The sequence below is a fragment of the Brachionichthys hirsutus genome, unplaced genomic scaffold, assembly GCF_040956055.1.
Source record: "Brachionichthys hirsutus isolate HB-005 unplaced genomic scaffold, CSIRO-AGI_Bhir_v1 contig_556, whole genome shotgun sequence".
Classification (NCBI taxonomy): domain Eukaryota; kingdom Metazoa; phylum Chordata; class Actinopteri; order Lophiiformes; family Brachionichthyidae; genus Brachionichthys; species Brachionichthys hirsutus.
The window spans coordinates 14,471-39,225 of record NW_027180584.1 but is presented as its reverse complement, the minus strand read 5'-3'; the positions used below and the strand labels follow the sequence as shown (position 1 = coordinate 39,225).

Below are 24,755 nucleotides of genomic sequence, written 5' to 3'. Positions count from 1 at the left end.
CCATTTGATGAGTAACACGCGTTTCATGCAGCTTTCATCACAGAGCGATTAGTGTGCTTCCGCTGCGCCGTGAGGAAAATCAGAGTGTCTTTCAGTGAGGCTGATGAGTCTCACTGCAGCACAGGGTCCAAGAGCCCATCGTGCCCAAATGTGCTTTATTGGACATTTGACAACCCTCCGGCGCTCACACACAACCGCCAGCGTCCGTGCTTCAGTGCACAGGGACTAAACACTGATTATAGCCGTCCATTCATTTTTACATTTCATGCCCTTGCGAACTCTTTCTTGTGGCGCTGTCGATTACCGTGATCCCCAAACTGCTCACGCCGCCCCCGCAGGAAAATGTGTGTCAGTTTGCAGATGTGATCCTGGATACTCTCTCAGCCGATGGAACATTTTGGAAAAAGGAGTGGGAGTGCAGTAAAACGTTGATGCTTTAATATGACGGTTGGGATATGGGATGCTTTTACCCGTGACTCAGTGGTTCCCTGTGGACGCTGGCGGGAGACGTGGGCACGGCAGCAGCTCAAGACTGAAGACCGCAAGACGCTGTGGTGGACGCGACAGAAATGATGCCCCTCCATTAATAGCGAAGGCGTTTTTTGGTGCGTGGCGGGGCGCAAATGTAACAAAGGAAGAAACCAATACAAGGAGTTTCCTGTGAGGTGCAGGTGCAGTTTATTCATTTATATATGTGAGTTGTAGAAAGTGACGGGTCACATTGTTCCAGGGCGGGAGCTGGATGTTCCTCAGCCGGCTGCGCCCATGCAGGCTCTGAGTCACTTTGTGCCCCCCCCCCTCTGAGGGCTGGGGTTTCCCTTCTGGAGGGGAAAATAGCAGAAGGACGGGATGCCTTCTTTTCCCCCTCCTACGCCCTTTCCTACAAAAATAATCCACTGTAAATGAAAATCCTACTTCTGCTCTGACTCATCAGGATGTAAACAGAATTTTTTTTTTATATTGTGGTAACAAAGCCGCACTTGTTCCGCTACAGAGACGACATTTATCACGACTTTGGGGCTTCAGCTGATTTTCAGCGGATCAGCTTTGAGCATTTTTGTGGTCTAGTTTCTGTAGAGAAAATATCACAACGCACGTCGACAACAAAATAGTCAACAAAGGGTGTTTTGAACCGTTTGGAGAGTTTTGCATGGAGGCAAGATAAAAAAACAAAACCCTGAACTTTCAACGTTTCCTGTGATTGTTGCTACTTTTTACGACATGTGCCCGTTTCTATCAAGAGCCCCGCCCATCTGGTACATGAAGAAACGTTAAACAAACACTTTTCATAATGACCATTTGTTTCATATGGCACAGACAGCGACTACTGGGTGATAAGAGTCAAGCAAAAAAAAAGTAAAAGTCCAGTTCAGTCCTTCGGCCTCAACACACCGTGAAGGACAAATGACCCGCGTGACCCTGGACTTTGTCTTGGAGTCGGTTTGCTTTCATACATGAGGGACTATTTCAGAGGGATTTATTCCTACTTTACACTCGTAGTTTTGGCTCACAGCTCTTAAAGAGGATTCTGCCTGTGGAAGGTTGTGGACGAAGGATCGAGATCAAACCTGTCGCAATGCAGACAGGGGAGAGCCCAAAAGCTCGAGAGGATCTGGGGAGACAGGAGAGGTTAGTGCATGGAAAAAAAGTGTGTAGTGTGGAAACCAATGAGCCTGCGGTGTGTGAGGGGGGGTCGTAGTGTGGAAACCGAGCCGCTGCTTTGTAAGCCCAGTGATCCTCAAACACCTTCACTCTCATTATTTATGTCCCTGAAATGAAAATGATGGTCATCAGCGGGTGCCCGAAGACTCGGCGAGGCTGTGGATTTCCTCCTCATCGACTTCAGTCATCGCTGACGCCTTTGCCTCCTCGCCTCCCCCAGATCTCCGACATCCAGGTGAACGGCCAGTCAGACAACATGACGGCCAAAGAGAAGCTGCTGCTGTGGTCTCAGAGGATGGTGGAGGGATACCAGGGCCTGCGCTGCGACAACTTCACCACCAGCTGGAGAGACGGCAAGCTCTTCAACGCCGTCATTCACAAGCACAGGTGAGGCGCCGCCCCTCAGCGTTACGGCTCTCACGCAGTTGATTATGCGCTCATGTCCACGCCCCTTTGCTGCCCACAGGCCCACTCTGATCGACATGGGTCAAGTGTTCCGGCAGAGCAACCAGGAGAATCTGGAGCAGGCCTTCAGCGTGGCGGAGCGGGACCTGGGCGTCACCAAACTGCTGGACCCTGAGGGTGAGACGCCGCCGGAGCCGTATCACCCGGAACACGTTCCTCAGTCTCTGGCTGAGCCTGAGAAATATTCAGCGTGACGTCTCAGCTCCACTCGATTGAGCAAAGGCGTTGACGTTCCTCTCAGCTCTTGGATTCCATCAAATGATACCCGTACGTCTTCTCCCTGCTCTGTCTCCAGATGTGGATGTGCCTCATCCAGATGAGAAATCCATTATCACATACGTCTCCTCCCTGTACGACGTCATGCCCAGGGTGCCAGACGTTCAGGATGGCGTCAAAGCCAATGTGAGTCCTGCTCTTCCTCACCACCACTTCATCTTTCCCCATTCACGGCGAAGACGATCCTTTTACGGTGATTAGCATTTAGCGTGAGCCGTAGCATGCTGTCTGCGTCTGTGCTTCAGGAGCTGGAGCTGCGCTGGCAGGAGTACTATGAGCTGGTCACCATGCTGCTGCAGTGGATCCGACACCACGTCCTCGTCTTTGAGGAGAGGAAGTTCCCCAACAGCTACGAGGAGATTGAGGTGAGGGCGGGGCCCGTCAGAATAAAGCCTCTTTATTCGACGCGGACCTGATGCTGAGATTATCCTCCTCCAGGTTCTTTGGCGTCAGTTTTTGAAGTTCAAGGAAACGGAGCTTCCTGCGAAAGAGGCGGACAAGAACCGCTCCAAGCATATCTTCAGGTCCATCGAGGTGCGTCTTCTCAGCAGCTCCAGTAGTTCTGTTCTGCAGTCGGGCTCATTTGAAGCCTGTTTTTGGACTGTAACCAGGTTGACAGGAAACAAACAGGCGCTGATACAGTGATCCATTTATTGCTTCCGTAATATTTAAATAGAAACGCGACTATTTGGATTTCTTTATCACACACTGCGTGACAATAATGTTTTTTGTTTGTTTGTCATTTGACTTTTTTTTTTCCTCAACTAAATGATCAGTAAAAAAAAAAAAAAATAACTGGGAGGATCATTAGCGTTGAAAGTAACCGCTGGTTGTTTTATTTTGTAGGGGCCAGTTCAGGCAGGTCATGTCAAACTGCCCCCGGGTTTCCACCCCCTCGACGTGGAGAAGGAATGGGGTCGTCTGCACGTCGCCATCCTGGAGCGAGAGCGTCTCCTCAGGACTGAATTTGAGAGGTGAGGAGGAGATCTGAGCCGCGTCCTCTGATCCGTTACAAAGTTCATCAAAGTCCACAAGATAAGTTTTATTTTTTTAAATCAGAAGTGAGTCATAATTTACAGCGTGACCAGGAGAATGAGTCATTTTCTGTTAATGAAGTCCCCTAGAGTAACGAGTCTTTGTTTAGTGGGAAGTAAACACATGCTGTCGCCAAGGCAACACCCTCACAATAATGACCATTGATAAACTCGTTTAATCACGAGCTGGGCAGGATGTGGTGTTTAGAGTTTAGAACATCTCTGATAGACGGAGCTCCATCATGGCCTTCGTGCATCAGGTTTGTTCTCCGCCAGAAGTCAAAGCGAGTGTTTCAAAGCTAATATTTGACTTTGTTGGGAGACGGTTCTGCTTCAGTTTATCACGCCAGGAAGGAGGAGGCGACCAGGTCATCTACGGCGTCTGACCTGTGACCTCTCCCTGCTCCCACTGCAGGCTGGAGCGCCTCCAGCGGGTTGTCAGTAAGGTGCAGATGGAGTCGGGAGTGTGTGAGGAGCAGCTCAACCAGGTGGAAACGCTGCTGCAGACGGTGAGGCTCAGGCCTTCGTCCGCAGCGATGCCGAGGCCGCCGGGGGGCGCTGTAATCGCCATGTCTGCTCTGCAGGATATCAGGACGCTGAGCTCGGGGAAACCTGCTCGGCACGCGGCGGAGATGGAGGCGGATCTGGAAAAAGCCGAGGGAATGATCCACTTCCTGTTCAATGACGTTCAGCTGCTCAAGGACGGGCGCCACCTTCAAGCTGAGCAGATGTACCGCAGGTGCAAAAGGAAGAAATGAAATGATGCAACATTTAAAGGGAACATGCTGAAATCATTTATTTCTTCTTCATTAGTGTAACCTCCCAATGTGAAAACATGAATCTGTGTATATTTGTTGTTGTTGTTGTTTCTCCATCACTGAACAATCAACCGATTATATAAACTCTTTGATTGACAATTCAGCACAAAACGATATTTGGATTCCTCCTCTAGAGTGTATCGTCTCCACGAGAGGTTGGTGAACCTCCGCAGCGAGTACAACCTACGCCTGAAGTCCGGTGTGACCACCTCCCAGGTGCCCATGACCCAGGTCCACACCGCCCAGGTGCCCATGACCCAGGTCCACACCTCCCAGGTCCTGCAGCAGGCCCCCATGAGGGTGCGGCCTGAGCTGGATGAAGTCACCATGCGCTACATCCTCGATCTCCTGGGCTGGGTGGAGGAAAACCAGCGGCGGGTGGATGAAGGGGAGTGGGGCTCCGACCTGCCCACTGTGGAATCCCAGCTGGGCAGCCACCGCGGCCTGCACCATTCCGTGGAAGAGTTCCGCTCCAAGATTGAGAGGGCAAAGGCCGATGAGGTACAAAGACCAGACATTCCACCTCCAAAGACGCCGTTCGTGTTTTCACCTTCGTGCTTTACCGTTTGTGTCGCTTAGTCTAAAATCCACCGACTGAATCCAGTGTCCCCACAAGAAATCTGTTTCGCTTCACGCTGTGAAACTTTGCTGGAAGAAGTTTCAGCAAATAATAGCAATTCTCTGGTTAATCAAGCTGACTTTGAGAATAAGCAGCGCGAGCCTTTGTGTTAAATATTGATGAATCGATCCCCAAAATCTCACTGTTATCGTGTTGTACTGAACCGTTGCATGACTGCCCTCTGTCTGATCCAGAGCCAGATCTCACCTGCCAGTAAGGACGCCTACCGGGACTATCTGGGGAACCTGGAGTTGCAGTACGGCAAACTCCTGGTAAGTTACGGCACGGGTTCAAATGTAAAACAGTATATGACACTAATCCAGAGGTCATGAAGGTCTTTACTCGTTACCATGTCAACCCTTTCCCATCATGCTGTCTGTCATGATCATGAAACAAGGATCTAAATGGGTTACCTCTGGAGAAAGGCTGGATAGAGATGTTTATTTTTGTGTTGCAGCATCAGTCTCCCTTAGTCAGAACCGATCGCGTGCGTCATGCCGTCTTGTGCCTGTGCAGAACGCCTCCAAGGCCCGCCTTCTCTACCTGGACCAGCTTCACGCCTTCGTCATCGCCGCCACCAAAGAGCTGATGTGGCTGAATGAGAAGGAGGAGGAGGAGGTCAACTACGACTGGAGCGAGCGCAACGCCAGCATGGCCGCGAAGAAAGACAACTACTCGGTAGCGCCGCAGTGACGCCCCCAGCAGCGCTAGCCCCCGGATGCTTTTCATGCTCACTGTTGTCTCTGGGGAGCAGGGTCTGATGAGGGAGCTGGAGCTCAGGGAGAGGAAGGTGAACGAGATCCAGGCCACGGGAGACCGGCTGCTGAGGGATGGCCACCCTGCCAGGAAGACCATCGAGGTCAGGCGACTTCAGCAGCAGATCCTAAACGCCGGATCGAGTTGCAGGAAACTCGCTTTAAACATTTCTTCATTCCGTCGCTCGTCAGGCTTTCACTGCAGCTCTGCAGACGCAGTGGAGTTGGATCCTCCAGCTGTGCTGCTGCATCGAAACCCACCTGAAGGAAAACACTGCCTACTTCCAGGTGAGCAGTCTCGTGATCTGTAGCTCCTCCCCGGAGGCCTCGATACAGGAGAACTTCTTCACCACTTTTTTTGCGACATTCATGTCTCGTCTTTCGTCTTTCGCCTCCAGTTCTTCTCGGACGTGAAGGAGGCAGAGGAGAAGATCAAAAAGATGCAAGACACGATGAAGAGGAAGTACACCTGCGACCGCTCCGTCACTGTCACGCGGTTGGAAGACCTTCTGCAGGACATCGCTGTACGTGTAGCGACCGCCGCGCTCGTGCTGCTGCAGATATAGATGCCGAGAACGCGCTCTGAATGTTGTGTGAATGTTGTGTGAATGTTTCGTTTGAATGTTGTGTGAATGTTGTGTGAATGTTTCGTTTGAATGTTGTGTGAATGCTGTGTGAATGTTTCGTTTGAATGTTGTGTGAATGCTGTGTGAATGTTTCGTTTGAATGTTGTGTGAATGCTGTGTGAATGTTTCGTTTGAATGTTGTGTGAATGTTGTGTGAATGTTTTGTTTGAATGTTGTGTGAATGCTGTGTGAATGCTGTGTGAATGTGATTGTGTGAAATCTATGACACAATTGGTCTCCTTCAAAAAAGAAACGAAATCTTGGATGTGCAAGCAGCAGCACTGTACCCATGTTTAAATGTCCCTACAGTGTGCTTCTCTGTTGTATCCTGTTAAGTTTTATCTCTAACATTTCTTTTTTGTTTTGTTTTTTGTCTTGTTTTACTCTTAATTTTGTTAGTTCTGTGATAAAAAACATGCATAGACGGCTTTTTTAAAATGTTCCTTCCTTTCCATGTTTTTATGAATTTCTGTGTTAAAAAATTCGCAGCGTGCTGCGAATTAGCTTCAGCTATAAGCTCTATAATGCAACCATCGGATACCTGTGTTACATGTGTCTATGTTTTGTATTTGTCCATATTCAAATAAACCAGAAATAATGTTGTGTGAATGTTGTGTGAATGCTGTGTTCTTCACAGGACGAGAGAGAACAGCTGTCAGAGTTCAAGGCTCACCTGGAAGGCCTGAAGCGGAGAGCCAAGGCCGTCGTGCAGCTGAAGCCGCGCGACCCCGCCGTGGTCGTAAAGGGCAAGCAGCCGATCCAGGCCGCCTGCGACTTCAAACAGATGGAGGTACATCAGTCGCTGCCTCGGTCGCCGCATGCTGCGGATTCCTGCGTGAAGTTCGCGGACACGCCTTCTCGCTTGCGCTTCCGTCGACTGTTGCGTTTAATAAAGTCAAATATTTAAACGCAGTGAGGACAATCCGGCTTCAGATGTGAGCCTCTTTGCATCTCCTCTCCCTTCAGATCACGGTGCACAGAGCGGACGAGTGCACGCTGCTGAGCAACGCCCAGCCGTACACCTGGAAGGTGCGCAACGATAAAGGCAGCGAGGCGTCGGTGCCCTCGATCTGTTTCCTGGTTCCGCCCACCAATAAGGAGGCTGTGAACAGTGTCGCCGGGTGAGTTTACAGTCAGGCCACGGGGCTTTAAAGGAACTGAAAATCCAAGTAACCATCAAACCCGCTTCCAGTCTGGATGGAAACCTCCAGCGGCTGCAGGCAAAGTGGCAGACGATGTGCGTGGACTTAAAGAGCTTGCTGTCCTGGCAGTACCTGATGAGGGACATCCACGTCATCAAAACCTGGAACATCACCATGGTAACAACACGGGAAACGCTGCCTCTAGGGGTCGCAGATGACAGTGTGACATACTGCAAATCATTTGTCCCAAGTAAAGCCACACGTTAGTGTTTATCGTGTGTCCCCCCCCCCCTTTCTTTGCCTTGCAGTTTAAGACCCTGAGGGTGGAGGAGTACCGCCTGGCGCTGAGGAACCTCGAGCTGCACTACCAGGACTTCCTGAGAGACAGCCAGGACTCCCGTATGTTCGGGGCTGAGGACCGAATGCAGGTGGAGTCCAAGTACAACGGCGCCAGCCAGCACTACAGCACAATGGTCAGCTCTGCAGAGCAAGGTGCGTCCCGCCGCTGCGTCCCAGGTGTCAGCGCGGCGTCTTCCGTCCACCCCCCCCCCCCCCACACACGATCCGATGCTGATCACTCGACACAGTCTCACGTTTTCCTCCTCAGGAATGTCGTCATTGACTATTTGTGTGTAAGTCGATTGTCGCATTCACTTTACAGGCTACGTGCCACCCAGGGCAGGTAAGGTGCTCAGGCGTGGCTTTTGATTGGCTCAGAAGGACCGTGTGCGTGTGTGTGTGTGTGTGTGTGTGTCATTAACTCAGCCGTCCTCATCAGGCTCTATCTTCCTTCCTTCCTCTGTGTTTGGGATTAATGCCGTGGGATTGCCAATCTGCCGCTGTGAATGACGGACTCAGTTAATTGATCGATTAACCCCGTGATGGAGAGCCACCGCAATCAAGCATGGAGAAGATGAATAATTGTGCACAATGTGACACAATCCTTCCCGGATTAACTACTTTCAGATCCTGATACTAATACTGGATATTTGGAGGATGCATTTGCTCGATCCGACTTGGACTAACAGCCCAGTTTAGTCTTTGATTGTGCGCTCAAACCGATAACGCTTCAACTTGATGTGATTTCTCCAGGCGAGCAGGACGAGTCGTTGTGCAAGACTCACCTGGCCCAAGTGGAGAAGCTGCATCTGAGGCTGCAGGGCTGCGAGGGCCGAACCATCGCGCGTCTCCGGCAGCCTCTGGAGGCGGAGCCGCTCGAAGCCTGCGCCTTGAAGACTGCAGAGCAGACGGTAACACGAAGTCCAGCGCGGAGGGCGAAGGCAATCTGACGTTATTAAGCAATATGCACGAAGGGGTTCACAAAACCATCGTTGTTTCAATTACAGAAAGTCCAGTCCGAGTTGGAGGACATAAAGAGAGACTTGAACGGCATCACGGAGAAGGCTGAGGAGGTTCTGGCGTCACGTCCGCCGTCCGGCTCGTCCCCGATGCTGCGCTCGGAACTGGACGCCACGCTGACGAAGATGAGCCGCGTCTACGGCCTGTCCTCTGTCTACCTGGAGAAGTGAGCCTTCACGACTCGCCGGGAAGCCCAGGCGACGTTTCAGGTGACGCGCTTTTCTGAGCCAGTAAATCTGATTGCTTTCAGGCTGAAGGCCGTCGACACGGTCATCAGAAGCACCGAAGAGGCCGAGGACAGACTGAACTCTTACGAGACTCGTCTACGAGGCGTTAACAAGGTTCCGTCCGAAGACAAGGAGGTGGAGGACCGGCGCAACCTGCTGAAGGTGAGTGTCGCCGCTCGTGCTTCGCTTCGCTTCATCCCAACAAACCTGCAAACTTGCTGCTTTTTGTTTTTCGGCAGTCAATGCGTGCCGAAGCAGAGGCCGACCAGGTGGTGTTTGACCGCCTCCAGGATGAGCTGAAGAACGCGGCAGCCATCGGCGCCAAGATGGCGAGGATCCACAGTGAGCGCGACGGCGAGCTGGAGCGTCACCTTCTTCTGGTCAGTGGCCTCCTGGAGCGCTGGCGGGCCGTGTCGGCTCAAATCGACCTGAGGCAGCGGGAGCTCGAGGCCCTCGGCCGCCACATGAACTCCTACCGCAGAAGCTACGAGTGGCTCGTCCGCTGGTTGGCAGAGGCGAGGCAGCGGCAGGAGAGCGTTCAAGCTGCAGCCGTCAGCGACAGCAAGGCGCTCAAGGAGCAGCTGGCAGAGGAGCAGGTAGTCCAAAGGAAGCGAATGAAGCGTGGGGTAAAGGGACGCCACGCCCCCTCTGGGGGGGCGAGGCCGAGCAGGCGTCCATCGCTCAGTGTATTTTTTGACATATTGAAGCGTCTGTCTTTAAGGTTTCATTGATATTTGCAGAAACTCATGGAGGACATTGAGAAAAACGCAGACAGGATCGAACATTGCCAGAATGACGCGAAGGCGTACATCGATTCGGTGAAGGTAGCAGCCGATCGCTCGCTTCTCTTCTCTGCCCCCGATTTCAGATAACGCCTCTTTTTCTCTAAAGGATTACGAGGTCCAGCTTTTGACGTACAAAGCGCTCCGAGATCCCACAGCATCGCCTTTGAAGAAGCCCAAAATGGAATGTGCAACTGATAGTATCATTGAAGAGGTAGGCGTACGCACTCGAGCAGTTAGTGTGTCTAATAATGATGCAACTACACACCTACAAATGTCTTATTATGCATTAATAAATGATACTAGACGATTAATAACCGTGTACCAATGCATTTATTGCAGTATGTTAATCTGAGAACATGCTACATTGAGTTGATGACGCTCACCAGCCAGTACATCAAGTTCATCACAGAAACGCAGCGCCGCCTGCAGGACGATGAGGTAATTGCATACAAGCTGTGCTAAAAAGCCACTAACCCCAAACAAAAACCATCCTGACGCGCTAACTTGCCTGATGTATGGGAAATAATTTGTCATCACTAACCTTTAAATGTTGGCACCAAAAAAAAAAATATTTAGCCAATTTTGAGCCCCCAAAACTGTCGAGGCTGATTGGACAGTGAACAGTGGTCGTTCAGGACATCACATCTCCACGACGACAGTGTCCGTCTCTCATTCCCGACACTGTTTAGTCAAACCCTGCCACACAGTCTGCACAAACGACTGCTGCCACCCGAAATCCAGGCACGCCTTCCAACCGCTTTGCGGCTTCTGCAGCCATTTTTTGATTTAGCGTCTGCTTAATTTCTCCTTGGAATCACCAACACTTGTGATTCGAGGGTTTTCCCGTTTGGCCACCTGCCCCCTCTGACATATGATTTATCAAACTGCCTTGCCTTTCGCTTTCACCCGTCTCTACTCCTCTAACCTTTTCTTTGTGTTTGATCCTTTTGATCGGCTCCGCCAGTGCTTTGACACGATGACTATTATACACACGCTTAAGGGATGAATTAACCCCAAAGCACAAGGTATTTGAAAGAGGACCCTCAAATTGCATGTCATTGATCGCTCCATCGTGGATTGAAGGAAAGGTTCAGGATTTTTTGGGGGGGAGACCTTTCAGACTTGATCAGATCTTTGAGAACCAGCCATCAGCTGCCTGCAGGAACTTTAGCTTTGCTCATGTTACAGTCAACCTTTAATGACATTTGCAGGGCATGCACTTCTATTTTCTGAACACAAAGATGAACAGAGGAGCACTTACGATAATAACTAAGGGTTACTTTCATTATCAACTCACCTATTGATCTAAACCCAAAGAACAAAGAGGAGCAGCGAATCGTCTCATCTGAAACACCGTTTCACTATTTCTGCTCCATAGACGATGATAATCAAACATCAGTCGTCATAATAAGCTGTCATTATTTTTCCTTGCTAAAGTACTGTGTTCTTCATCACTGACTTCCAGCAGCGAGTACAGGAGACCGGAGCAGATGTACCAGGAGTAGAAACCAATTCAAGCGTGTAAAATACGTTGGGGATCAATATGACGGGCTCCTAAAGTCTTGAACCTTTCCTGCAGGTGTCTCTGACCGCTATTATTACATCACCCATTCTTACCATCTGCTGTCATTCGGTCACCTTGATCTTGGATTTAAGACTTGTCACCTTATCCATGTTTCCTACGTGTTACATCACATCACGCCGTGTTTGCCGCATCACTTTGCTATTCTTCATGCTGAAGGTAATCTGGTTTAATCCCAACTCGTGAGACAATCACTTGTAATTAGATTATCGGGCTGTATTTTTTCCTACTGCATCCTGCCTGCTGCTAATTATTTCCTGCTGCTATTCTTTCCACTTCTTTTAATTCTCATTTTCGACTAAAGGCCGCTTTATTCTGAGAATGCAAATGGAGACTGAATTATGCAGCAACGTTCCTCGACAAATTTGGAAGTATGATAGCGACACGCAGCTTTACAACACTTCTGTCGCTGCTGCGTACGTGTAACAAACTCACAATATACAATATTGATTGGGCATAATATTTTGGATTTAATGCAACCTGATTAATTCAAATAACTGCATGACAGTCAAGTGGAGTGTCGTGGTGTGCTGTTTTGTGAGATATGGTGTCTTTCTGTGTGCCAAACATGAACAAAACATGACAAGCATTTCCCAATACTTCTCTCCAGTTGTAGATTATTAGCAGTAAAACATTTTCGTGTGCCTACATGTTTTTATAGCTGTTCTTGTGATGAAGTTTAATTGAATGGACGTTTTCTCACTTTGCTTCCTCTTTGCTTCTACGAATGCAGAAAATGTCTGAAAAGCTAAAGGAAGACGAGAGGAGAAGGATGGCGGCGATACAAGCCGAGTTAGACAGGCAAAAAGAGCTGGCCGAGGCTCAAGCCAAGTCTGTGGCCGAAGCAGAGCAAGCGGCAAAGGAGCTGAAGCTAAAGATGAAAGAAGAAGCCAGCAAGAGGCAAGGTGTTGCAGTGGAGGCCGAGAAGCAGAAGCAGAACTTGGAGCAGGAGCTGCATCATCTGAAGAGCCTGTCTGAGCAGGAGATCAAGGCTAAGAACCAGCAACTGGAGGGGGCCCTAATGAGCCGTACCAAGATAGAGGAGGAAATCCACATCATTCGACTCCAGCTAGAGAAAACCATCGGGCAAAAGTCCACGGCTGAGGTCGAGCTGCAGTCGCTCAGAGACAAAGCCGGTGAGGCCGAGAAGCTCCGGAAAGCTGCTCAGGAGGAGGCGGAAAGACTCCGGCAGCAGGTGGCTGATGAGAGTCAGAAGAAGAAGAATGCTGAAGATGAGCTGAAACGCAAATCCGAGGCTGAAAAAGAGGCCGCTAGGCAGAAGCAGAAAGCCATTGATGACCTGCAGAACTTCAAGAGGCAGGCCGAGGAGGCAGAAAGGCGCATGAGACAAGCTGAGGAGGAGAAACTGAGGCACATCCAGGTTGTGGAGGAGGTGGCGCAGAAGTCTGCTGCCACACAATTGCAAACACAATCCATGTCATTCAATGAAAAGTCAACCAAACTGGAGGAATCCCTTAAGAGGGAGCAAAACACCGTCCTGGAGTTGCAGGAGGAAGCCGAGAGACTCAGGAAGCAACAGGAGGAAGCGAACAAAGCCAGGGATCAAGCCGAGAAAGAGCTTGAATCGTGGAGACAGAAAGCCAACGAGGCTCTCCGCTTGAGGCTACAAGCTGAAGAGGAAGCGCAGAAGAAGAGCCGAGCGCAAGAGGAAGCGGAGAAACAAAAAGTGGGAGCGGAGCAAGATGCCAGGAAACGAGCTAAAGCTGAAGATGCTGCTCTCCAGCAGAAGGAGAATGCCGAAAAAGAGCTGGAAAAACAGAGGAAATTTGCAGAGCAAGTTGCTCAACAAAAACTTTCTGCTGAACAGGAATGTATAAGACTGAAGTCTGACTTTGATCATGCTGCACAGCAGAGGGCGCTGTTGGAAAATGAGCTCCAGCGTCTCAAAGCTGAAGCAAATGCCGCTCAGAACCAGAGGAAGCAGCTGGAAGATGAGCTGGCCAAAGTCAGAAGTGAAATGGACGCTCTCCTCCAGACGAAGATCCAAGCTGAAAAGCAGACCTTGTCCAACACGGAAAAGAACAAGCAGCTCCTTGATTCCGAAGCTTTGAAAATGAAGCAGCTCGCTGAGGAAGCAGCACGACTGCGAGCCGTCGCTGAGGAAGCGAAGAAACAGCGGCAGCTTGCAAAGGACGAAGCAACTCAGCAGAGAGCCGAGGCCGAAAGCATGCTTCAAGAGAAGCTGGCAGCCATCAACGAGGCGACTAGTCTGAAGACTGAAGCTGAGCTTGCTCTGAAAGCCCAAGAAGCAGAAAATGAGCGGCTGAAAAGAAAAGCTGAGGAAGAAGCTTATCAGAGGAAGCTGCTGGAGGATCAAGCTGCTCAGCACAAACAGGACATAGAAGAGAAGATCACGCACCTGAAGAGCTCTTCTGACAAAGAGCTGGACAGACAGAGGACAGTTGTGGAAGAAACTCTCAGGCAGAAGAAATTGGTGGAGGAAGAAATTCACATCATTAAGATCAACTTTGAGAAGGCATCAAAAGGAAAGTCAGATTTGGAGCAGGAATTAAAGAAATTGAAGGGCATTGCAGAGGAAACGCAAAAAAGCAAACGCAAAGCCGAAGAAGAGGCTGAGAGAGTGAAGAAGCTTGCTGCAGAGGAAGAGAAGAAACGGAAAGAATCTGAGGAGAAGGTGAAGAGGATCACGGCAGCGGAAGAGGAGGCAGCGCGGCAATGCAAAGCCGCTCAGGAGGAAGTTGAACGGCTCAAGAAAAAGGCCGATGACGCAAACAAACAGAAAGAAAAGGCCGCAAAGGAAGCAGAGAAGCAAGCCATCCTGGCCAAAGAGGCAGCGCAGAAGTGCAGTGCTGCTGAGCAGAAGGCCAAAGACGTTCTGAGCAAGAATAAAGAAGGCACGCTCGCTCAGGAAAAGATGAAAGAAGAGTATGAACGCGCTAAGAAACTTGCACAAGAAGCCGAGAAAGCTAAAGGTTTAGCGACGAAAGAGGCTGCGTCGCTCCGTCAAAAGGCAGAGGAGGCTGAGAAACAGAAAAAGGCTGCAGAAGCGGAAGCTTCAACACAAGCCAAAGCTCAAAAAGACGCGGAAAGACTAAAGAGAGAGGCCGAGGAAGAGGCCTCAAAGAGAGCAGCAGCAGAGGCAGCAGCCATAAAACAAAAGAAACAGGCTGACGAGCAGATGGTCAAGCACAAGAAGGAGGCGGAGCAAGCGCTCAAGCAGAAGTCTGTGGTCGAAAAGGAGCTCTCGGTGGTTAAGCTGCAGCTGGATGCGACGGACAGACATAAAGCTGCGTTGGATGAGGAGCTGCAGCGAGTCAAGGGCGAGGTCAACGACGCTGTCAGGCAAAAGGCGCAGGTGGAGGACGAACTGTCCCGAGTGAAGCTCCAAATGGACGCGCTGCTGAAACTCAAGCTGAAGATTGAGGAAGAAAACCGCTCTCTGATGAGGAAAGACAAAGATAACACTCAGAAGTTACTTGCAGAGGAAGCTGAGAAGATGAAGAGCTTGGCGCAGGACGCCGCCAGACTGAGCGTGGCGGCCGAAGAGGCGGCGAGGCAGCGGCAGACGGCAGAGTCTGACTTGGCTGAACAGAGGGCGCTTTCAGAGAAAATGTTAAAAGAGAACACGCAAGCCATCCAAGAGGCTACAAAACTAAGAGCGGAAGCAGAGGAGCTGCTGAAGCAAAAGAAACAGGCGCAGGAAAAGGCCCAGAAACTGCTCGAGGACAAAGAACAGATCCAGGAGCGCCTCGATAAGGAGACAGAAGGCTTCCAAAAGTCGTTAGAGGCCGAGCGAAAGAGGCAGCTTGACGTTTCGGCTGAGGCAGAGAAGTTGAAATTGAGGGTGAAGGAGCTCAGCGACGCTCACGCCAAAGCGGAGAAGGAGGCAAAGAAATTCAAGACGCAGGCGGACGAAGCAAAAGCACGTCTTGAGGACACAGAAAAGGAAGCTGCAGAGACTGTTGTCCAAAAGTTGGAGACGCAGAGGCTGCAGAGCTCCAGAGAAGCCGATGACCTGAAGGATGCCCTCGCTGACCTTGAACAACAGAGGGAGAAACTGAAAAGGGAGGCAGAGGATCTGCACCAGAAATCCAAAGAGGTATTTCCAGCTCCTTCACATGACTGACTGAGTTCATACACGTATAATATGTACAAATATTTAACCCTTTAAAGCCCGCCCCATGAAGTAATCGTCAGAATTAAGGGAACCTTCTGACAAATTTGTCTAAAAAAACATAATTTTTTATATGTGCTCTAATTTATGTGCTCTAATTTCTAAGATATACTGTAAGGCTACCGGAGCATTGGAAAAAAAAAAAAAAAAACATTTGCATACGTATAGGCCTTTTATACTGTACATATGCTGGTATACGTAGCCAGTAGCTGTGTTTACATGGACAAAATGTATTTAATCCGATCAGAGTTCGGAGTAAAATTATGATCGGATGCACTGTGTTCATGGACCCTAAAATATTGATCCGATTAGGACTTGCGTGTTCCTGCATCACACTTTCGATCGGAATAAATTACTTTGACATGCGCAATTTTTACCAAATATAAAGGAAATAGTAGAAGAAGAAGCCGTAGCGACTTTCGTTGAAAAGAAAACATCGCTCCGCCCTTTTCTGCTTGAAACGTCAGCGTTATTTCACGCATTTTTCCCGTTTCCGCTGTTACTTTCCTCCTTTATTATCTCCGGCAACATGTTTGTCTCAGTGATCTGCTTTAACTAGCTTCCGGGAATAACAGAAGCGCGTATAGCTGACGTCTGATAGCTGATCTCGTGATCGGAATCGGATGTTACCTCCCGATCAGGACTCGGATATATATGGATCGTTATTTTCATTATTTTTATCAGATCAGGAGTTACGCTGTGGGGCAGAGTGAGACCTCTCTAATCCAGACAGAAACTGCAGCGCATGCGTAGTACTAGTAGCGCGAGTACGTGTGCGCTGTGGAAGTATTCTGAAGTGGATGAGAAAAACTTGAGGTGCTGTTCATTTTATTGTAAATATTCATATATAATAGTCCAAGTCCAAAGTGGAAAAACTATTTTATTTATGACTTGAATGTTCGAGCTACGCCACAGAACTGCTCTGTTTAAGAGTTAAATGTGGAATAAGATCAATAGAATAAAAAATAATGGACATCCTAGATCCGCTTCTTCTCTCGTCTTTATTTTTTTTATGTATTAAAGAACTATCGGATCAGGACTCGGTATCGGTTCAAAATCAAATGACTCCGGCGCAAATAAACCTGATCAGGACATCCCGATCAGATTCCTTGTTGATAAACACATACTTTTGAATTTCGTAAAGCCCGTCATTGTTAAACGAGTGCGGTGCTAAGTGAGGACCATCTGTCTTGGTTACGGAGTCGTGTTAGACAGAGCCGGTTGGAGGCGGTAGCTTTATTATAGCGTGCTGAGATGAGAAGCAGTGCTCTTCCACAATGAGTGAACTTTGAATATTCTTTCAAATGTACCCGCAGTAATAATAAGATATTTCCTAAAAGACATTTGACTGATTTTTTTTTGTTTTTGCTTTCTTTTTCCCAAATAGATGGCAAATGCCCAACAAGAGCAAATTGAGCAGCAGAAGGCCGTCCTTCAGCTGTCCTTCGTCACAGAGAAGGAGCTGCTGTTAAAAAGAGAAAAGGCTGTTGAAGACGAGAAAAAGACGCTTCAGAAGCAGTTTGAGGACGAAGTGAACAAGGCCAAGGCTTTCAAAGAGGAGCAAGATCACCGACAGAAGAAAATGGAGGACGAGAGGAAGAAACTTCAGGCCATTATGGATGAAGCTGTAAAGAAACAAAGGGAGGCTGAAGCGGAGATGAATAGCAAGGAGAAAGAGATGGATGCGATTGAAAAGAAGAGGCTGGAGCAAGAAAAACTGCTGGGAGAGGAAAACAAAAAGCTCAGAGAGAAGCTTCGCAATCTGGAGGTTGCCTCCAAACAGGGTGCATCCAAAATGAAGGAAAGTGAGGTCCAGACCGATGAGGTTCCCGAGGAGAAAGTAGTTGCCGCGGCGACGGTGGGAACAACAAAGAAAGTTTTCAACGGCTCGGTTGAAGTAGACGCAGCTAAGAAAGGTGGAGAATCCCCTTTAGCGTTTGACGGCCTTAGAGAGAGGGTTCCTGCTGCGAGGCTCCTTGACATTGGCGTTCTCACCAAAAAGGAATTTGATAAATTGAAAAAGGGAAGGGTTTCCGTGCATGTCCTTGAAAAGACAGACAAAGTTAAGTCACATTTAAAGGGTCGGAACTGCATCGGCGGTGTCTTGACTCCATCTAAAGAGAAAATGAGCGTCTATCAGGCTATGGTAAACAACAAGATAACGCCTGACGTTGCCACAATGCTCCTGGAAGCTCAAGCTGCTTCTGGTCATCTTGTAGATCCGGTGAAAAATAAGCTCCTCTCTGTGGATGAAGCTGTTAAAGATGAGTTAATAGGCCCTGAGATCCATGACAGGTTGCTTTCTGCAGAGCGAGCAGCCACTGGCTTCAAAGATCCCTACACTGGAGCCAAAATCTCTCTCTTTGAGGCCATGAAGAAGGGACTTATCGAAAAGGAACAGGCCACCAAATTCCTCGATGTCCAGCTTGCGACAGGTGGCATCATTGACCCCGTCAATAGTCACAGAGCACCGCTTCAGACTGCCTACAAGCAGGGTCAGTTCGATGCAGACATGAACAAGAAACTCACAGATCCCAGTCAAGATTGCAGATTGTTTGTTGACCCAAGCACTCAGGAGCGACTCACGTACCAGCAGTTACTGGAGAAATGCACCAAAGATGCAGAGACAGGACTGCTGGTGCTACCGGTAACAGAGCAAGCCGCTCCGGGCGAGAGGGCGTACACAGATCTCGAGATTAAAGAAGTATTCAGGAAGTCCACCGTCGATGTGCCTTTCGGAAAGTTCAAAGGTAAAATTGTCACCATTTGGGAGGTCATAAATTCTGAATATTTCACAGAAGAGCAAAGAAGGGAGCTGATACGCCAGTACAAGACAGGGAAGATCACGGTAGAGAAGATCATTAAGATTGTCATCACTGTTGTGGAAGACAAGGAGAAAAGTAATGAAAATGTGTTCAGTGGCTTGAAGGCCTCGGTCTCTGCCAGCGAACTCTTGGAGTCCAAGGTCATAAACAAAGACTTGTTCAACAAGTTGAGCAATGGCAAAATAACAGCCAAAGAGATCTCTGAGATGAAGCCGGTGAAGTCGGCTCTGCAAGGAACACCGAGCATTGCTGGACTGCTGAATGAACAAACCAATGAAAAGATGCCATTTTATCAAGCGATGAAGAAAGAATTGCTTTCACCAGAAACGGCAATCAGCCTCCTTGAAGCTCAGGCAGCAACCGGTTTTGTCATCGATCCTGTTAAAAACGAGAAGGTCCCTGTCGATGAAGCCGTTAAGTCGGGTCTCGTGGGGCCAGAACTGCACGAGCGCCTTCTGTCGGCAGAGAACGCTGTCAGCGGCTACAAAGACCCGTATTCAGGGAAGAAGGTGTCTCTCTTTGAAGCAATTAACAAAGGTCTAATAAAGAGAGACCACGGAATTCGTCTGCTTGAGGCACAACTCGCAACGGGCGGAATTGTTGACCCCATTAAAAGTTATCGTGTCCCACATGAAGTTGCTTGCAAGCGTGGCTACTTTGATGAGGAAATCAACAAGACCTTGAACACAAACACTGACGAAACTAAAGTCTTCCATGATCCGAACTCGCGAGACGATCGGTCAACTTACTCGCAGCTCCTGAGCAACTGCGTCACAGACAAAGAAACCGGACTCCCTTTGCTTTCCCTTTCAAAGAAAGCTGCAAAGCCCAAAGAAGAGAAACAGATTACAGAGTCTAAAACAAAAGAGGATTTGAATACGTCAACTATGGAGCTGGAGTACGGCCCTCTCAAAGGAAGACAAGTCACAGTTTGGGAGATAATACATTCTGAATACATTTCAGAGGAGCAAAGAATCGAGCTGATTCGCCAGTACAGAAGTGGTCGCGTGACAATTGAAAAGTTGATCAAGATTGTGATAACAATGGTCGATGAAAAAGGGAGCAAAGCAAAGGAAGAGGCTTCTTTTGAAGGCCTGAGGGCACCAGTCACTGCCCGCTCTTTGCTTGATTCCGACATCATTGATAAAGATACATTCGACCAACTGCAACAGGGTAAAAAGACACCGAAAGAAGTAAGTCAAACTGAAAAAGTACAGAAATATTTGCAGGGCACAGACCGCATTGATGGCATCATTGTGGCTGATTCGAATGAGAAATTAAGCATATACGAAGCTATGAAAAATGATGTTTTGCAACACAACACTGGACTTGCGCTCCTCGAGGCCCAAGCTGGAACTGGTTCCATAACTGATCCCGTCAAAAATCGGAAATACTCTGTGGACGACGCTGTGAAGGTTGGAGTTGTTGGCCCAGAGCTTCATGAGAGACTTCTCACAGCAGAAAAAGCTGTGTTGGGATACAGAGATCCTTATACAGGCAATACGATTTCCCTATTCCAAGCCATGAGGAAACAGCTTGTTCTGAGGGAGCATGCTATTCCACTCCTGGATGCTCAGTTCAGCACAGGGGGGCTCGTTGATCCAGTCAGTAGCCACCGTGTGCCCAATGATGTGGCCATTCAACGTGGTTATTTCAATAAACAGATGTCCGCTGCCTTCAATGAACCCTCGGGTGACGTGAAAGGCTTCACCGACCCCAACACCGATGCGATTGTCACTTACAAGCAGCTGGTGGAGAAATGCACAAGAGATCCCAACTCTGGTCTGTGCTACCTGCCTCTGTCAAAGGTTGAAACTCCAGCCTCTGTGGAAAAATCGTACCAGTACACAGAGGAGCAAGCCCAAGCAGCTCTGACTGACACTCAGATTGAAATCCCTCACAAGAGCTTTGCAGGACAGACCACAACTATTTGGGAAGTCATGAACTCAAACATACTTCCAGACGAAGAGAAACGTCGCCTCATGGACCAGTATCGTTTGGGGCTGATCACCAAGGAAAGAATGCTAATCATCATCATTGAAATCATTGAGCATAGTGAGACGCTGGTGTCAGAGCAAAGCATGTCATGTGATGTAATAAGAAGAAGAGTTACTATTGAGGAGCTCTACAGTGCTCGCATTATTGATTTGCACACGTACAACCTCTTGAAACAAGAAAAGATGACAATTCGTGAGGTAATGGAGATGCCATCAGTAAAGCAGCACCTCTTTGGTACGGGTTGCATCGCTGGAATTGTGTCAGACAGTACTCCAAAGATCAGCATTTACCGAGCGATGAAGAGTGGACAAATTAAGCCGGAAGTTGCCTTGCCTCTCTTGGAAGCCCAAGCAGCAACAGGATTCATGGTTGATCCAGTGAAAGATGAGCTTCTAACTGTTGACGAAGCCGTACGTAAGGGGCTTGTTGGGCCAGAACTCCATGACAAACTTCTGTCTGCAGAAAGGGCTGTTACAGGTTACAAGGATCCCTACAGTGGGAAGGTGATTTCTCTCTTCCAGGCGATGAAAAAAGGCCTCGTTCCAGAGGATTACGCCTTGAGGCTTCTGGAGGCCCAGGTCGCCACTGGCGGATTAATGGATCCTGAATACTACTTCCATCTGCCCACGGATGTTGCCATGCGGCGTGGGTACATCAACAGTGAGACACTTGACAGAATATCCCAACCCACTGGGGACGTGCGAGGTTACACCAATCCGGCCACAGAAGAAACGCAGTCCTACGCCCAGCTCCTGAGAAGTTGCAGAGTTGATAAAGAAAGCGGATTACGGCTGCTGTCACTGGCAGACAGAAGACTTCTCTTCAAGGGTCTCAGAAAGCAAATCACTGTCGAGGAGCTGCTTCGCTCGCAGATTATCAACCAAAAGACCTACAATGAACTCACTGAGGGCGCCATTACAGTGGAGGAGGTCAGCAGAGATGTGAAAAAATACCTTGAGGGTAGCAGCTGCATCGCCGGTGTGTATGTAGAATCTGGCAAGGACCGCTTGTCTATTTACCAAGCAATGAAGAAGAACATGATCCGACCAGGGACTGCCTTTGAGCTCCTTGAGGCTCAGGCTGCCACAGGATTTATAATTGACCCCATTAAGAATCTGAAACTGAATGTCACCGAGGCCGTTAAGCAGGGTGTTGTAGGCCCGGAATTCAAAGATAAGCTCCACTCAGCTGAACGAGCTGTTACGGGATACAAAGACCCTTACTCTGGTAAGGTCATCTCATTATTCCAGGCGATGAAAAGGGACTTAATTTTGAAAGATCACGGCATTCGTCTTCTAGAGGCTCAGATTGCCACTGGTGGAATCATAGATCCGCAGGAAAGCCACCGCTTGCCGGTGGAAACGGCGTATGAGCGTGGCCTCTTTGATGAGGAAATGAATGAAATCCTCACTGACCCATCCGATGACACCAAGGGCTTCTTTGACCACAACACCGAGGAGAATCTCACCTACCTGCAGCTGATGGAGCGGTGCATGACGGACCCAGAAACAGGCCTTGCTCTGCTGCTGTTGAAAGAGAAGAAGCGCGAGAGAAAGACATCTTCTAAGTCTTCCGTTCGCAAGCGTCGAGTCGTCATCGTCGACCACGAGACGGGCAAAGAGATGTCCGTGTACGAAGCGTACCAGAAGGGGCTCATTGACCACCAGACCTATCTGGAGCTTGCAGAGCAGGAATGCGAGTGGGAAGAGATTACCAGCACGTCCTCCGATGGAGTTGTGAAATCTATGATTATTGACAGAAGGTCTGGCCGGCAGTATGACATTGACGATGCAATCTCAAGGGGCCTTATTGATAAGTCTGCTCTGGATCAGTATCGTGCTGGAACGCTGTCCATTACAGAGTTTGCAGACATGCTGTCTGGAAACATGAGCGGTGTAAGATCCCGTTCTTCCTCCTTCGGCTCCTCTTCCTCTTACACCAATAGCCCAGTGCCTACTATAAAAGTGCCTGCCAGCACATGGGATGACCCGACAGAGGAATGTGGCCCAGTGGCTGGAATCTTAGACACAGAGACCCTGGAGAAGGTGTCGGTCACAGAGGCGATGCACAGAAACCTTGTGGACAATATCACAGGGCAAAGACTGCTGGAAGCTCAGGCCTGCACCGGAGGCATTATTGATCCAACCACTGGCGAGAAATTCACCGTTGCAGATGCAATGAACAAAGGGCTTGTGGATAAAATCATGTTGGACCGCATCAGTCTAGCCCAGAAGGCTTACAATGGTTTTGAGGATCCCAGAACCAAAACCAAAATGTCAGCAGCCCAAGCTCTGAAGAAAGGTTGGCTCTATTATGAGGCTGGCCAGCGATTCCTCGAGGTCCAGTATCTCACTGGTGGATTAATTGAACCAGATGCTACCAGCAGAGTCTCCGTAGACGAGGCTGTGAAGAAAGGCACCTTGGATGCTCGCACTGCGCAGAAGTTACGCGACGTTAGTGCGTACGCAAAATACCTCACATGCCCCAAAACCAAGCTTAAAATCTCGTACAAGGATGCCATGGAAAGAAGCATGACAGAGGAGGGGACTGGTCTGCGGCTCCTCGAAGCATCGTCTCAGTCGAGCAAAGGTCTCTACAGCCCCTATAGCATCAGCGGATCAGGCTCTGCTACCGGGTCACGATCAGGCTCAAGAAGTGGTTCAAAATCGGGCTCCAGAAGAGGCAGCTTCGACGCCACGGGATCAAGTTTCACAACAACCTTCTCTTCCTCTTCCTCTTCCTTCAGCTCGCCAAGCTACGGCCGCCGATACTGAAGCGATGGGAAGCGAGGGAATGTTTCCTTGAAGGCAGCGATACGCTGAAAACGCCTAATGGAACAAAGACTACATGTGTTCTGCTCTGCATGTGGTTGTTCCACGACCTTTAATATTTCATTTGAGTTGAATCATTTTGTTTATTGTGTATTTCACATATGTTTTTAGTTATGCATCTGATGACCGTACTGGAAGCAGCAAATACATTAGCTCATACTTATACTCATACTCAGTATCAATACCAAAAGTTTCATTTCATTCATTTGATAGTCGTTGTTGTTGTTGTTGTTTTTTTTGCTTTTTGAAGGTTATCATAATCCCTTGCTGTTTAACAAATGCATTATATTTACAACATTGCGTGTTAACTGAAACTCTCCGTTACCGCTTGCCTGACTCAGAAAGAATGGGTGTACATGTTTTTATTTCAGAGTGTTAAAAAGATAAAGAAGAATAACACTTTGCAGAGCAGAATAAGAAATCTTCCCAAACATGGAACATGGAGAGCTTTTGCTTCGTGAAAGCCAAACTTCAAGATCTTTCCTGTCCCTGCCACACTGCCACATTTATTCAGCCGTCATCTACTCCATTCCCAGATTTGGATCCTGAAACTTTACACTTGAGAGTCACAGCAACAGGTCCCCACAGACGTCTTCCAGAGAGCCACACGGCTGTAATCAATGAATTTACGCAGCGCAGCACACAACCAACACGTCTTACAATAGTTCAGCAGAATTCTTTCAAAGCTGTGGACCATTTATAAAGTCGCACCTTGGCTTAAACAAATGCAAAATGCCTCACCCATGCTTTATAAGTGCCTGCAAAATGCTCTTAACCACTTAAGTAGGATGTTGTGTATTATAGGATGGTGCAGTGATTACACTGTAAATGGAAGGACGAGGCTACCAGTAAAGGTATGATTACTGTCATCAGGTGAGACTGAATGTCACAACGTACCTGCAAAATAAATGGTCATTTCAGTGACAAATATGACTACAAAACATTTACACAATTTGAATATATTTTCCCCAAGTAAAAAATGTATGTACTGTAAATTAATGACTATGGAGAACACTATTGCTAAAGGCCATTAATGAACATTTCTTTGAGAAAGATCTTTAAGTTTTGCCACTCAGTGTTTATATTTTCCACCATATAAACTTGTTCTGATTTCAATTCTCCTTTATAAAGCAACTACCGTGTATCTTTTTATTTTCTTGTTCTATTTCTGCTTTGCATGATTTACTAACATCTGAAAAGGTGCAAAGATGAAATGGTATCCAACAAAGCATTTGTTTGATTGCGATTCAAAATGTTCGAAGGATGTATTGTAATGAGGGTTATCAAGCCTTGGTTAAAATAGTGTATTTATAGCAAATTGGTGAAAGCTATTTTATTGTAACACCCTGTCGCTATGTAAATAAAAATGGAAATGAAATGTGTCTGTGTTATTTTTTGGCATTTATTCTTATTTTTCGCTGCCACGAAGAAATCACACACTTGATAGTGGATCCGAGATCAGCAACTTTCTGCAGAATCAATAGCTACAGCCAGTCATCTTCAGATTGGCTCAAAAACACTGGAATGGGTTTCCATGGCAGCGGCATCCGCGTCTCAAATCACCAAATGCAATGCAAAGCGTCGGATGCAGAAGC

At 48.4% G+C, this 24,755-nt stretch overlaps 1 protein-coding gene across 1 annotated transcript in view; it reads left to right on the top strand.

The window, feature by feature from the left end:
- Positions 1-24,532, top strand: part of LOC137916049 (plectin-like) — a 31,641-nt gene extending 7,109 nt beyond the window's left edge. The window contains exons 6-32 of the mRNA XM_068759169.1: positions 1,883-2,049; positions 2,129-2,244; positions 2,423-2,529; positions 2,649-2,768; positions 2,842-2,937; positions 3,250-3,377; positions 3,853-3,946; positions 4,022-4,176; positions 4,390-4,756; positions 5,069-5,146; positions 5,391-5,552; positions 5,629-5,733; positions 5,822-5,917; positions 6,028-6,153; positions 6,893-7,045; positions 7,222-7,376; positions 7,448-7,574; positions 7,706-7,889; positions 8,490-8,647; positions 8,744-8,922; positions 9,007-9,145; positions 9,223-9,579; positions 9,724-9,807; positions 9,875-9,979; positions 10,108-10,206; positions 12,084-15,431; positions 16,894-24,532. Of these exons, the coding sequence (XP_068615270.1) occupies positions 1,883-2,049; positions 2,129-2,244; positions 2,423-2,529; positions 2,649-2,768; positions 2,842-2,937; positions 3,250-3,377; positions 3,853-3,946; positions 4,022-4,176; positions 4,390-4,756; positions 5,069-5,146; positions 5,391-5,552; positions 5,629-5,733; positions 5,822-5,917; positions 6,028-6,153; positions 6,893-7,045; positions 7,222-7,376; positions 7,448-7,574; positions 7,706-7,889; positions 8,490-8,647; positions 8,744-8,922; positions 9,007-9,145; positions 9,223-9,579; positions 9,724-9,807; positions 9,875-9,979; positions 10,108-10,206; positions 12,084-15,431; positions 16,894-23,103 (13,215 nt within the window). The 3' untranslated portion in view covers positions 23,104-24,532. The remainder of the gene's footprint in view (positions 1-1,882; positions 2,050-2,128; positions 2,245-2,422; positions 2,530-2,648; positions 2,769-2,841; positions 2,938-3,249; positions 3,378-3,852; positions 3,947-4,021; positions 4,177-4,389; positions 4,757-5,068; positions 5,147-5,390; positions 5,553-5,628; positions 5,734-5,821; positions 5,918-6,027; positions 6,154-6,892; positions 7,046-7,221; positions 7,377-7,447; positions 7,575-7,705; positions 7,890-8,489; positions 8,648-8,743; positions 8,923-9,006; positions 9,146-9,222; positions 9,580-9,723; positions 9,808-9,874; positions 9,980-10,107; positions 10,207-12,083; positions 15,432-16,893) is intronic.
- The last annotated feature ends 223 nt before the right edge of the window (positions 24,533-24,755 follow it).